The sequence below is a fragment of the Stegostoma tigrinum genome, chromosome 19 (assembly GCF_030684315.1).
Source record: "Stegostoma tigrinum isolate sSteTig4 chromosome 19, sSteTig4.hap1, whole genome shotgun sequence".
NCBI classification, from domain to species: Eukaryota; Metazoa; Chordata; class Chondrichthyes; order Orectolobiformes; family Stegostomatidae; genus Stegostoma; species Stegostoma tigrinum.
In genome coordinates this window covers 53,513,060-53,527,453 of record NC_081372.1, presented here as the reverse complement: position 1 = coordinate 53,527,453, position 14,394 = coordinate 53,513,060, and the positions used below count along the sequence as shown (strand labels likewise).

The 14,394-nt window shown below is 42.2% G+C and overlaps 1 protein-coding gene across 3 annotated transcripts in view; it reads right to left on the bottom strand.

Moving 5' to 3' along the window:
- LOC125461535 (cadherin-22-like) overlaps positions 1 to 14,394 on the bottom strand; it is a 731,460-nt gene that overhangs the window by 282,815 nt on the left and 434,251 nt on the right. For all 3 annotated transcript variants that reach the window (XM_048550445.2, XM_059652843.1, XM_048550446.1), the window contains exons 5-6: positions 9,293 to 9,460; positions 1,709 to 1,896 (exon numbers count right to left, since the gene is read on the bottom strand). In XM_048550445.2, the coding sequence (XP_048406402.1) occupies positions 1,709 to 1,896; positions 9,293 to 9,460 (356 nt within the window). The remainder of the gene's footprint in view (positions 1 to 1,708; positions 1,897 to 9,292; positions 9,461 to 14,394) is intronic.

The following is a 14,394-nucleotide window of genomic DNA, read 5'->3' as shown; positions in this document are numbered from 1 at the left end:
TGAAATGGTAGACCTTGCTATTGAGGTGGAGAAATTAAGACTCACTCATTATTTTGGTTCTCTGTGTTCCCATCACATTCCCAGTGCAGGAATAACAATGTAAAATGCACAGTTTAGCTCCTTCTCCGTTTTGCAAGAAAAATAGCAGCTGCTTACTCAGCACCTGGTGCACCAATCTTCAAATTCTTTGCATTTGGCTGCTCCCTGAAGTTATAATGAAAAAACACTGTGGCACCAAAAAACCCTCAAAACCGATATGCCTTGAACTCCGTGTGTGTTTCCAAAGTGCCTGCTCCTCCATTTTATCAGCAATAGTGAAAGTGTTGCAAGGGCTTATCTCCTTGCCCCCCAATGGTCCTTAAGTGACCAATTTCTAGTCACTTGAGAGTTTATCCGGTCACTGCTAGAACTAAACCAGTAGATTAAAATGGGTCACACCAAGCATCCAGCCAGTACCCTCTCAGTGTACAGGCTGCTAGTGAATAAGGGAGTATGCCTTCTTGAGGGCTCCAAACAATGCTCTTTCTCCTTGACTCTCCACCTCATGTTTCCACTGTGACCTGATCTTCCCACGCCCCAGCCCTCAAATCCGCTTTCTCCTGCACTACCCTCACTCCCCAGCTCCATGACATTCTGCTGTTGGGGACATGATGCAGTCCCAAAAATGACCATAGCACCTGATGGGCACTGTTGCAAGCTGCAGGCCACTTAATTGACCGAGGAAAATTTGGAATGGGATCTGAGGGTAAAGGACTGCTTTAAAACGGCTGGAAGCATAACAGTTGTTAAATTGAGGCATTCATGAGAGCATCGGATGTATTTTTGGATAATAATGATGTGCAGAGATATGGGGAAAAGTTAGCACATTGGCATTAGATAATTGAGCCAGACTAGACAATAGAGCAGGAACAATGGGCTGAATGGTCTCCTCCAGTATTGTAACGATTCCGTGAAGTAGTTGCAATATAGGGCAATCCACCACTATAGAGTGAGGGGTGAGCAACATCCTGTTTCCAATCCCCTCCCAATTTTTTCCCCAGTGGGGTCAGGAATCATTAAATCCAGCCCACGTATGAGAAATCAATTCCTATTCTCTTACCAGTAGAATCCTACAGTACGGAAGAGCCTGGTGGTGGTGGGACAATGTGGGGAACGGTATATGTGATAAGTGGAACATGCTTGGGAGCACAAAGGTACCTTTGAAGCCATGGATCCCAAAGGCTCCACACCTTTACAATGAAAACTAGTGAGAGAGTAACTTTCTTGTGCCTGGCACTCCCTACACACTCAGGTGCTCATTCCACCTGGAAACTGCCTCTTTGTACTCTATACCATCACACTACAATTACCTGAACAGTATGCTGTCTGGTTGGAACATCATATTAACACTAGTTAACAGAATTTGCTCCAATCTAGAGCGATTATATGTAAAGTTCTTTTCCCCAAAAATGAATACATGTATTTATAATACATGCTTAGTTATTATTTCTAATTATTCAACTTCTAATGATATTATGCTCGCAGAGGTTCATGCCAGCTAACATGGTGAGTTGAACACACTGTTATTGGAATCATTTCCAATCTGGAAAGTCAATCGGAAAGCTCAGCTGATATCACGTGACTCATTTGCTGAACAAGGGAGATTAGTGGAATCGGATCAATCCTCAGGCTAGTGATATCTCCGGGTGTCCAGTCAGAAAGCGCTTACCTTTCTCAAGATGATGATCCCTTCCTGTGCCTCTGTGTCCGTGATAACGCTAAACCGATCGGAACCATCTTCCTCTTTCAAGGTGTAGGTCATTTCCGAGTTTTGGCCCAAGTCAACGTCTTCAGCTTTCACCCTTCCCACTGTTGTTCCGACAGCTGCCGACTCAGGCATACTCAGCTGGTACAGTTCTGCAAAAGAGATTGAAGTGTTTCTAGCATTTCGCCTGTTCAATGTGGCATCACTTGTGATTTCACCCCATTCCACTTCATGATTTCATACACCTTGAGCTGACAGGGTACTCTGCCAGCATGGTTCACCCAAACTAAAGCAATAACACTACTTTGCAGAAAAATAATGCTGGAAAACAGAGTCATAGGGTTGTACAGCACAGGAGCAGACCCTTCAGTCCAACTCCTCCATGCTGATCGAATATCCTAAACTGATGTACTCCCATTTGCCAGCATTTGGCCCATATCCCTTTAAATCCTTTGCATTCATGTACCCATCCAGGTGTCTTTTAAATGTTATAATTTTTCCAAACTCCACCGCTTCCTCTGGCTGCTCATTCCATACACGCACCACCTTCTGCATGAGAAAGTTACCCTGCAGGTCCATTTTAAATCTTTCCCCTCGCACCTTAAACCTACACCTTCTAGTTTTAGACTCCCCTACCCTGCAAAAAATCCCTTCACTATTCACTCTATCCATGCCCCTCATGATTTTATAAACCTCCATAAGGTCACCCCTCAGCCTCCAATGCTCCAGGGAAAATAGCCCCAGCCTATTTAGCCTTTCTTGGTCACCCTTTCAAGCTTAACAACATTCTTCCTATAGCAGGGAGACTAGACTTGAATGTAATATTCCAAAAATGGCCTAACCAATGTCCTGTACAGCCGCAACATGACCTCTCAATTCCTGTACTCAATGCACTGACCAATAAAGGTAAGCATACCAAACACCTCCTTCACCATGAACTGATCAAGCAACATTACACCAAAGGGAACTGATGTTTTAGATCAATGCAGACCTCAAACAGTACCCTTGATTGCCTCCCATCTGCTGCTGCCTGAGCCGCTAACATTATCCAGCATTTTCTTTATTCGGCTTTCCAGTGTTCATGGTATTTTGCTCTTGAACAATAAATCACATCAATATATTACCTATGACTATATGAAGCACCTCCCAGGAATCAGACGAATACGGATATTGAGTCAAAGATGGAGGTATCAGGGCAGGTGACCAAAAGTTTGAAAACAAGATAAAAAAGGTAGTTTTTAAAGGTGGGGATATTTAAAGTTGAAGTTTCAATTAGTATCAAGACAACTAAAGGCAGGACCATCAATGGGGAGATGAACCAAAAGCCAGAGTTAAAGGATTGCAGAATTGTAGGGCTGAAGGGAGAGCAGAGAGAAAGAGAGGAGAGAGGTTATGATTGGTTAGCGAATAGGTGCTTTGAAACTAATAGATCTTTCACCGTCAATACACAGGGGACAATCAGTTGTGGGCAGGAAGAGGAGTTGAGGACAAGACACTATCCTGAAAGAAGCAACTGACTCTGGTCAAGGGAAGCTGGTAGCGGTTTTGAAGGTTGAAGTACTCTGAAGTATTTAAAGTTCTGGCTACAGTCAGGAAATGAACATAACTCGCTACACTCACATCGAGCTATTAAAAATGTCAACCAGCTGAGGACTGCTACTTGTAACCTTTCAAATGTACATGATCTGGTAGAACGCATCTCTGCTTGTCACATTTGTCGGAGTAGAATTGCAATCAGTGCCAGATTGGGGAAAGTTTTGTACTTTCAGTCCACGCCTGCAGGGAATTAGACCTAAGTTGTTGCCCAGCTTCAACACAACAACCAGTGGAGACTTTATCACTTCTATCATGTTTGCTAGATTCAAACTCCGAACCCAGTGTTGATTTGATTTATTATTGTCACATGTACCTAGGTACAGTAAAAGTCTTGTTTTGTGTGCAGTACAGGCAGATCATGCATACAAAGTACATTAGGGTATTGGACAGAGCGAAGAATGCAATGTTACAGCTGCAGAGAAGGTGCTCAGACAATGAGATCAATGTTAAATTTAAAACTTGAGGTCCATTCAGAATCTAATAACGGGGGGAAGAAGCTGTTCTTGAACCTATTTGGACTTAGGTACCAACTTCTATATCTTCGGGCCAATGGAAGAGGCTGGAAGAGAGTATAACTGGGGTGGGAAGGATCTTTGATTATATTAGTTGCTTTCCTGATGCAGTGGGAAGTGTAGACACAATCAATAGATGGAAGGCTGGTTTGCCCAATGGACTGGCTGCGTTTACAAGCCTCTGATTTTCTTGTGATCTTGGGATGAGCAGTTGCCAAACCACGCTGTGATGCGTCCAGGTAGGCGGCTTCCTCTAGTGCATTTATGAAAGTTGTTAAGCATTGAAATGCCCATGTCCAACTTACTGCAGCTCTGACAACTCAAAGTATGTGTCAATAATTCCAATCCAATTGCCAATGATCCACCGATTATTTCTACATTGAATAAGACCGTGGAATCCACATAGACAGCTATGACAGAATGTGAATACTGAGACTGGATTTGAGAAGGAACATTTCAAGAAACTCAACTGTTAAGTATTTCTCCATTAAAATCCATGTTGTTTCTCGTTACATCTAGATGTATTTTGCATCCTGTTTCATTAACTTATCTAGCAGACTATATTCTAACATAGACCAATCCATTATAGGGTGACAATACTTGGCTCCAGCAGTGAATTCAATGAAATTGAATCTGGATTTTTTAATGTCAGAAACAAGTAGTACGTAATGTAGCCTAAATGATACCGTAAATTTTTGAAAATGTACACAATGAATTATTGACTTCTTATTAAGTGCTCACTAATGGGTAATTCCATTGTCTGGCACTGCACCAATATGAGTGCCCCTAATGTTATGGGTCATGCAGAAGCAATGGCAAACAGATGAATTCCTGGATTGTTACCAGGAACAATGGAATCATACAGCAGCACCAAATGGAACCTTCAAAAAAGCTTGAAAATGAACTACAGGAAAGGTTTCAACTGAACAGTTTTATTAAGATGGACATGGTTCAGCAGAGATTTACCAGGATGTGGTTGGCTATGGAATGTTTGAGTTAGAAAGAAAGGTTAGATAGGCTGGGAATTTTTTTGCTGGAGTGTAGCAGGTTGAGAGGAGATCTTATAGAAGTTTATAAAATCAGGCCAGTATAGGAAGGGTCAATGGTAGGTATCTTTTCCCTAGGATAGATGATTTCAAGACTAGGGGGCACATTTGTAAGGTGAGAGGGATAGATTTAAAAAAGGCATGAGAGGCAATATTTTTACGTAGAGAGTGGTTCATATGCAGCATGAAATTTCTAAGGAAGTGGTGGGTGGGCACAATTACAACATTTAAAAGACATTTGGATAGGTACATTAGTAGGAAACGTTTGAAGGGAAATGGCCAGGAACAGGAAGATGGGGCTAGTTTAGTTTGGGGTAACGTTCAGCATGGAGTGGTTGAACTAAAGCGTCTGTTTCAATACTGTACGACTCTGAGTCTGTGACGCTCTTTTGATCCAGCTTTGAGAAAACTATCTCCCTGTTACTGAAGATCTGTTACCTCCTACTGATATCAAAATATAATAAAATTTATCCTGGAAGAACACAATATGGTCAACAAAGATTCAGAAACATCAGGTTAGTTGTTTCAATTTTTATAGCATGTGTTCAAATAATTTTTGAGCAGCTCAAAAGGAATTCAACGATTCTATTTTTATTACAAGTCACACCAGAAAAAGCATCATATGGAAAGGCACTGTTTAGAAAGTCCACATCGAAAAACATTCCAGGGGATTGGAGACAGAATGCTTACCTCCTACACTTGTGGAAATAAAGAAAAGTTAATTAGGGTCAATGTAGGATTGTCCCTGAATGATAATACTTTATCAACTTTTTAGATAATTTTGAAGACATATGTAGTTTATAAGAGTTTCCAACATGGGTTTGATAAGGTTCATGCACAGAGTTGTGATGCGTGGAACTAAAGACATTGTGGCTACATGGACAAACAGATAGCAGGAGGCCAAGCAGAGAAGAAAAGGTACAAACCGCACGGAGTGGAAAGTATAAGTAAATATTAAGCACAGTGGGAATTTGTTGCAGCTATTCCTGCTCAATTTTGTATATAGGATCTGGATTTAGAATTTCAGGTTAACTGTTGATCAATTTAAGTGGAGGGGTAAAGTAACAAATTATTTCAAGGATTGTGATAACTATAGTAGGAAAAGCATCAAACCTGTAGGGGTAGTTAAATACAAGATAGGTATGTCCAGGAAGAGAAGTCTAACTGTGATTAGTATGATTACAATTTTAATTCTGAATGTGTTATAATCTCACCTGGAGGTAACTAGTAAAAGAATCATGCATATGAAACTCTTTTACAGTGGAGTGCGTCATGTGGTTGAGATGGAGGCACCCTGCAGGGTCAATATAGAGGAGGGGCCTTTATATTACTTCAAACAACACAGTAAATGATCTGAATTTCCAATGATTTATGTTTAATGGCTTTTTGAACAAAAATGTTAAAAGAACATATTTAGTTTATGCAATTGAAAATAACGATTCTGTTTTATCAGTGGCTTCAGAGGGATTGACTGTAACTTTGGCAGTGGGGTTGTCAAGAAATGTACAAATGGGCTCTTGGCGGGTTTCAGAAAAGCAAGTGTACAGGAGTGACAACAAGCGGCATGCATACAGGCTTGGGCTCACAGTGCAGGTATGGGAACAGGGCTCCCAGTATCTGTACAATAATGCGTTTCACAGCAACTGTATACAGGAGCACTGCTCCTAGTGTCTATAGCAATAAAGTCAATAGACTGTTTACATATAAGATCAGGCCTCACGGTACATGTTCAGGAGTGTGTGTATATTCTGCCTGATAAGGGCTCATTAGACACAAGAAGTGAATTTTGCTCTGAGCTCTGATAAGTACAGGTTCTCACTGAGGTTGATTTGCTCGCTTTTGCATTCTGGTACAGAATGTTGATCATGACCTTGTGCAAACCACAGTTGGAAGTGAAACCAATTACATAAAACAAATATGTTCTTTTATATGTTTTTCTTGTTCATAAGCAATTAGATATAAATCACCGAAATTCAGATCACATACTGCGTGGTTTGAAATAATGTAAAGGTCCCTTCTCTACTTTAACCCAACAGTGTGCCTCAATCTCAGCCACAGGACGAAACTCCAGACGAAACACACATTTTTTAAACCAGTTACCACTAGATTATAACTCGCCCGGAATTAGTATTGTAGTATTGTCAGTAACGGAATTATAAAAGGCTTACAGAGAGCTGGCAGTGACAAAGAAAGAGACCAGCAGCAAGGCTGAAAGCAGTGGCAATACGATGGCAGAAGGGGAGGGGTAGTGGCAAAGCACGAGGCTTGTAATGGTTGTAAGTGCAGTGAAGAGGTGGTGACAACACCACCTGGAGAGCACAGTGTGCCCCCCACCAAGAGCCAGCACAAGTGGCAACATCTCAGAGGATCGGCTAAGTGTAAACCGTAAGGAGACCGGCTGACAGGGCTGGTTAATATAACAGGGAGCAGCGGGTGGTGGGGGAAGGGGCTCAGACCTTGAATCATGGCACTAACGATCAATGAATCTTTGCTTATTTTATGTGGCTGATTAACATGGAGCATGCTCACTGTTTTGATATAGACGCACAAGCAAGCAGGGCTATCAGCTCTTAGGGTTCAACAGAAAAGGCCAATGAGATGTTGGGGCAACAACATGCTTGTGCACATTAATCCTCACCTGTGCCTGGTCTCTAATGGTCATGGCTATCCCTGACATTAGATCATGATGTTGTTCCATCAGGTCAATGGGGTGGTCAGTGTGCAATGGCCATTCCACTGTAAAAGATCCCATGCTTAGTGATCTCCACCCTATAAGTATGACGTCTGGGGCCTGCAACATCAAGACCTCATGGGTAACTCCAGCAGTGATGGATCTGAACATCACACCACTATCATAGTTGGGGAATACTAACACTATGACATTCAACCATCTGTGAGGCACAGGAAGTAAGAGGTGCTCAGCTCAAAAGACCAGGTGATGGATACATATTCTTCTGGAAGGGTAATTCTGAGGAAGAATGCTAACTCCATGGAGTTGGGTTTGGCTCAGGAAAATGAACTGGATGATGATCTCAGTGAGCCCCTCTGAAGGATAAATGGATGTCTCAAGGCTCTTCCGTTTACCTTAATGCAGAAATAGTTCATGATAGGCACCACTTTGCATGTGCCAACCCTAGAAGCAACGGATGATGCCAAAAAGGCCCCAGCTTTCTTCAGCTACAGTCTCAAGTCCCAAAGAGACATGAGATGATTCTCCTTTTAATTTCAATCCAAGAATTGGGAGGGGCACAAACTTCTGGAAAGCCATGACTGCCAGGAAAAGAATTGGGATGACAAACATCAACAGAGTGCACCTCCTGACAAAATGCCAAGAGCGTGGGCTGGTCACAAAAAAACAAATGTTTCTTCAGACAAGCAAAGCCGAGACCTCCTGGCAACACATTGCTTCTAGACATTAGCACCTGCTTAGCTACATCATTGTCCAAGTGAGGGACCAGTAGGATGTCCACATCACCAGTACCATGGCAGGAGCTGATGATAGCTGGATCATCTGGCACCTAATCTGGGCTACCATCCTCCTGAGCTTGGCCCAAAATTGGCAATGCCAGGACATGCACTGATGCAAGAAATTTAATGTTGATGGGCTCTAGGAGATTGCAAAGGACGACCTACTCAGCCAGCGAAACTGACAAAATAAAATGTTCAAGAACCACAGAATATGAAAAGCACTGGGGTCTGCCATTAAATCCATTGTAAACAGCACCTGCCAGGAGACTCTAGATTCCTGCACTAAAAAACATCAAGACTGGTTTAATGAGAATGATCAGGATATCCAGGAGCCACTAACTCATAAGCACAACAAGTTTGTGATCTGTGAACACCAAAGTTTGGGGGAAAGAAAATGGGTCTACAGACAAGCGAAGGCTGGGTCCAAACAAAAAAATCCCCATGATCCAAAGGTGTTTGGAGGAAGATATGAAAAAAACCAACAACCAACACACATAGATTCCTCAATATCGTCAACACCATGGATGGCCAAAGCATCCAAGGACTTGTGACACTCATCAAGGACAGAGGATCAGTCAGCTCTGATTAGAAGAAGCACTTTGAGTACCTCCTCAACCAAGACTCAGTCCACAGCCTGGGGGTCCCTGACTACAAGATATCTACCACTATGTCAACACAACTCCAGTCTGACCATGAGGCTGACAAACCATCCAACGGCTGAGAAACAAAACAGCCTCCTTCGCAGATATATCCACGCTGTGATATTAAAATACTATGGAGAAGCCCAGTTAACATCATTGCACGACCTCATCTCCATCATCTGGAAAAAGGAAAGCATGAAACGGAAATTACTGAGATGCTGTAGTTGCAACCATCATAAAACAAAGAGAACACTCCCATCATTGTTGAGACAGATGATAGCTTACTCTGGTTGAATCGAGGAGGATTATCATTGATGTCCGTGACAGTGATTGTAACAGTAGTTGACCCAGACAATCCACCCAGCTGTCCTGCCATGTCCTTGGCCTGAATGACTAAGACATAATGGTCCTTCTTTTCACGGTCCAGGTTAGCTACAGCAGTTCGGATTATTCCTGCACAAAACACAAAGATGGGGAAAACAGATAAATCACCGAGCTTTGTAGTTTCTTTGTTCCTTAAATAATACAAATCCTTCACAAAGCTTAAGGACTTAGCAGAGCTTGATGGCTTCTGGGGAACTGAACAGATTTATCTTATAGTTATGACATTATACCAGGTAAATTGATTTTTTAAAAATCCATTTCTGAGATTTACATAACAGCATGGCAGACAATCTGTCTATCCTATTCATTTCTATATAGTCTGTGAGTACTGATGAAATGGGACACATTTTGTTGAAGTTGTTCATTTTGCAATCATCAGGATGTTTGCAAGGATACCACTGTAAAGGAAATAATATTTTCCCACAATATGGAAAGAGTGTACTTAATGGTTGAAAAATAGCCTTTGTTTGGTAGAGTTATTTCCATGGAGAAAGCACCAGTTGGAAGATGACTAACAGTTGGCTGCCAGGTTTTGTTTAAAGTTAAACCAGGCAAGTTGACTTTGATTGGCCACGTCATTGCCTGGAAAAATGAACTGGAGTATGATAGTTGCCTATCATACATTCTGTTACATTGTAACATGTGCAATACATGTATATGTCCTTTCTGTCTGGAACTCTGCGTATTAATATAGGTTGCTTAAGTTTTGCATCGATCCTTTGGTGAGAATCCTTAACACACATGATCATTTAATGAATGTTGTTTAGTTGCAAAAATCACATCTAAAGTCAGACATTGTGCTATGCATTTGAACAGCACCAGCTGGCTGGGTAGGGTTGGCATCATGCCTGTTGGAAAGGGGCTTACTGCTTGATATAATCCACTGGTCTTTGCAACATACCACCTAATTTGTGTAATAGGCAAGATGGCAGAATCTTGTTAGTGATGACCACTTGTATTATAACACCACAGTGATGTGGAAAAAAAAAACTAGCTTCAGCTATTGCTTTGAAATACTAAAACAGAATAGGCACTTTTCTGAAAAAGGTATCTTGTGGCGTGTTCATTTATTTGTGTAGTTTATAGCAAGAAATTATCTGATGAGGGTTCCCAGTACGTTGCAGGCTTTGCTGGATGTAGCTATTTCAGCATCAAACTTGCGTGGTGAGCAAATGGCTTGTAAACTACTTATAATTTTGTCAATAAGTGCAATCTCATAGCCTGTGGAATGGTCAGAGCCCCAGTACATGCATTGATCAGTGAAGGAAGGCTTGCAGCAGGCAGCTATCCCGAATCCTCAGCAAATTCTTCAACATGCTATCAAGGAACCAAAGCTGATTCGACTGTTCCATTTTAAAGGTGAAACTGGGTAAAGGGCAGCCCAATGGTATCAATGTGGACGTCACCAGCTTCAAAATCTCCCCTTCCCCCACCGCATCCCAAAACCAGCCCAGTTCGTCCCCTCCCCCCACGGCACCACACAACCAGCCCAGACTGTCTCTGCCTCCCTAACCTGTTCTTCCTTACCTATCCCTTCCTCCCACCCCAAGCCGCACCTCCATTTCCTACCTACTAACCTCCTCATCCCACCTCCTTGACCTGTCCGTCTTCCCTGGGCTGACCTATCCCCTCCCTACCTCCCTACCTATACTCTCCTCTCCACCTATCTTCTTTTCTCTCCATCTTTGGTCCGCCTCCCCCATCTCCCTATTTATTCCAGAACCCTCACCCCATCGCCCTCTCTGATGAAGGGTCTAGGCCCAAAACGTCAGCTTTTGTGCTCCCGAGATGCTGCTTGGCCTGCTGTGTTCATCCAGTTTCACACTTTATTATCTTGGATTCTCCAGCATCTGCAGTTCCCATTATCAAAGGATGTAGCCTATTAAGACACGCAATGAAACCCAGCTATCATTATGCAAATCTAAAGTCATTGAACTTACGATAAAATCGTAGAATCCTTACAGGGTGGAAGCCGGCCATTTGGCCCATCAAGCCCACACCCACCCTCTGGAGATCATCATACCCCAGACACACCCCATCACTGTAAACTTGAATTTCCCACGTAGCCTACACATCGAGGCTGTGGGGTGAAACCAGAGAACCTGGAGGAAACTCACACAGACTCAGGGAGAATGTGTAAACTCCACACAGACAGTCGCCCGAGGTTGGAGTTGAAACTGGGTTCCTTGCCCTGTGAGGCAGCAGTGCTAACCACTGATTCACCGTGCCACCCCTAGATCTCTGTAGCTTACACACAGTCGAGCTAAATTTTAAAGACATATGTATTCCCAAATGGGTGGTGTTGTCACAGGATTCCCACAAAGCCCAACTCTCTCAAACACCTTTATTGGGATCCAGGAGGAATGTGTCTTTGTTGGAATAGCACTTAACGTCTTACCACCAGCATATTTTGAATATGTAGACAATATATTTGTTATATTTGAATTCACGGCCATGTGTAAGTCTTTCCTCACACATCTGCTGCTGTCAAGCTTAAAAGACATTCTGTTTCTCACACAAAAAGGAAATATGGTATGTAATTATCGGCCATCTGGTGGAATGCTAGGTAAGTAAGCCATATTTCCCAAAAAATGGTGAATTGTGTAAAACAGCATGTCTGTTCTGCTCTTCACAACAGGACACTGCTAACCACATTCAGCCATGTTGCAAAACCTAAAGCACAGCGCTTAATATTAGACACGATTCTTCAAATGGGCAGCACTCGCTAAAACAATTCTGAGTGTGCAAAGAGAAAAAGCACACACCCATGCAGTATCTGTTTGAATTTAACAAGACAGTGGTCATACTGTGAGCCTAACTAACAATCTTCACTGGTTGTCAGTGTAATTTTTAACACCTTCAGGATTGTTCCTCGTGATCATATGCAGACCAATCAGCATCATGTAAACAGAACTTAAACAAAGCCTGACAGTTACCCAAGTGTCAAACTGGTACATTCTCCAGGGCAACACCTCTACCAATCACAGATCACAGCCCAACCACTCAGTGCACACATGATCATTCAGTGTAAAAGATGCGATTCCCTATTTCACTGGTTTTCTTGTGAATGTCTGAGGAGCACAGACAAAAATACTTCAACAAAATATACATGTCTTTCAGCAATTTTCAGGTCCAGTCCTGCCTGACAACTATTTGGATATAGTTTCCACAAAATATGAGAGCCAGTCTAAGGTGGCATGAGAAAGGAGCTTCATGTTGAAGAGATCAAACCCAAGAATGATCTGCCAGCAACGTTGTTCAATGCATTTTCCAAACCCAAACAGTATTCTTCTGTTAACATCTAGCTCGTTTGGACATCAGCTCATCATTTCTTCATTGGCTATGTGTGACTATGGATTGTTTGCTCAATCGTGGACATACAGCTTTGCTAATGGTAACACTGCAGGCTGCCAGTTCCATACAAACTGCTCAGAGATAATGGGAACTGCAGATGCTGGAGAATCCAAGATAACAAAGTGTGGAGCTGGATGAACACAACTGGCCAAGCAGCATCTTAGGAGCATGAAAGCTGACAGAAAGGTCAAGGCCCGAAACAACAGCTTTTGTGCTCCTAAGATGCTGCTCGGCCTGCTGTGTTCATCCATACAAACTGCTCACTGCCGCTGATTTGCCAAGAAATATTTTGTTTCTGCCATGAAACCAAAATAGCTCCCCTTTTGTGATCTACGAAAAACAGGCAATTAATGAATGGAAATGACACCACTGATGAAGTCAACTATGAAAAGTATAGCACACATAGATTTAAAGCACCAATTCATGAAATAAGGGAAGAGCAACTCTCAGAGGTAAATGAAACTCTGAAAGTGAATATGGAAACAAGGCTGATATAGTTCTAAGGTCAGTTTTGTCTTTATTTACAGGACAGTTTGTTAAAACTCTCCTATTTGATAAGATTTCAGAAATAATACTCATTTATCTCACAGCTGTAATGGTCTGTGGACCTGGGTGATAGTCAGCTAAGAGTACTGACAAATTTTCAATTGTACAACAAATGTCAGAACATCTTGATATGATTCCCTATTTATCTGAAAGCCAGTGTCAAATTTTGTGCTTTACAATGATTTCTCAGTGATGGAGACAGGGGTGTGCGTGCGTGTTGGGAGGATGTAGAGGTGTATAGGAGTGTGGGGGTGCAGGAGCATGCAGTTTCAGCTCAGGAATAAAACAAGTTGGTACCAAGTCCTGATAGATCTCACTAGTTACTGTAGTACTACTTTTCATTCTCTTACAGTGCACACTCACTCCTGCACAAACTACCACAGCAATGTACATACACAAACCCACTTCACTGAAATACACCCACACACATACCCTTCATACATAATGTGCTCATAAACATCACATACAAACATGTGATACATATTCATATAGTATTCTTGTCACATGTTCACCTCTTCCCTTTCCTAGACATTTGATCCCGATGAAAACAGCACATTAGTATTAATTAGGTTGGAACAGGTGAATCCTGTCGTTCTTTTGGAAAGGCAACTGATCCAGAGGCCCTCTTGTGGTATAGTTTAGCATCCCTATCCCTGAGCTGAGAGACCCCGAATCAACTGCCCCCGTTCCAGAGTATATAAATAACATCTCTGAACAGGTTGATTAAAAAATAGTGTAACTCATCTAGGGAAGAATTTGCTCAAATTTATAACATTGATATGGAATCTATTCAATATGTAACTGCTTCTGAGATCATATCAAGCAAACCAGAGGATGTTTAGCCTCAAACATCATAGAGATATACAGCATGGAAACAGGCCCTTCAGCCCAACTTGTCCATGCTGACCAGATATCCCAAATAAGTCTAGTCACTTTCACCAGCATTTGGCCTATATCCCTCTAAAACCTTCCTGATCACGTACCCATTATTACCAGAACAACCACCGCCACTTCCTCCGGCAGCTCATTCCATACGCACGCTACCCTCTGTGTGAAAAAGTTGCCCCTTAGGTCCCTTTCCCTTCTCACCTCAAATCTATATC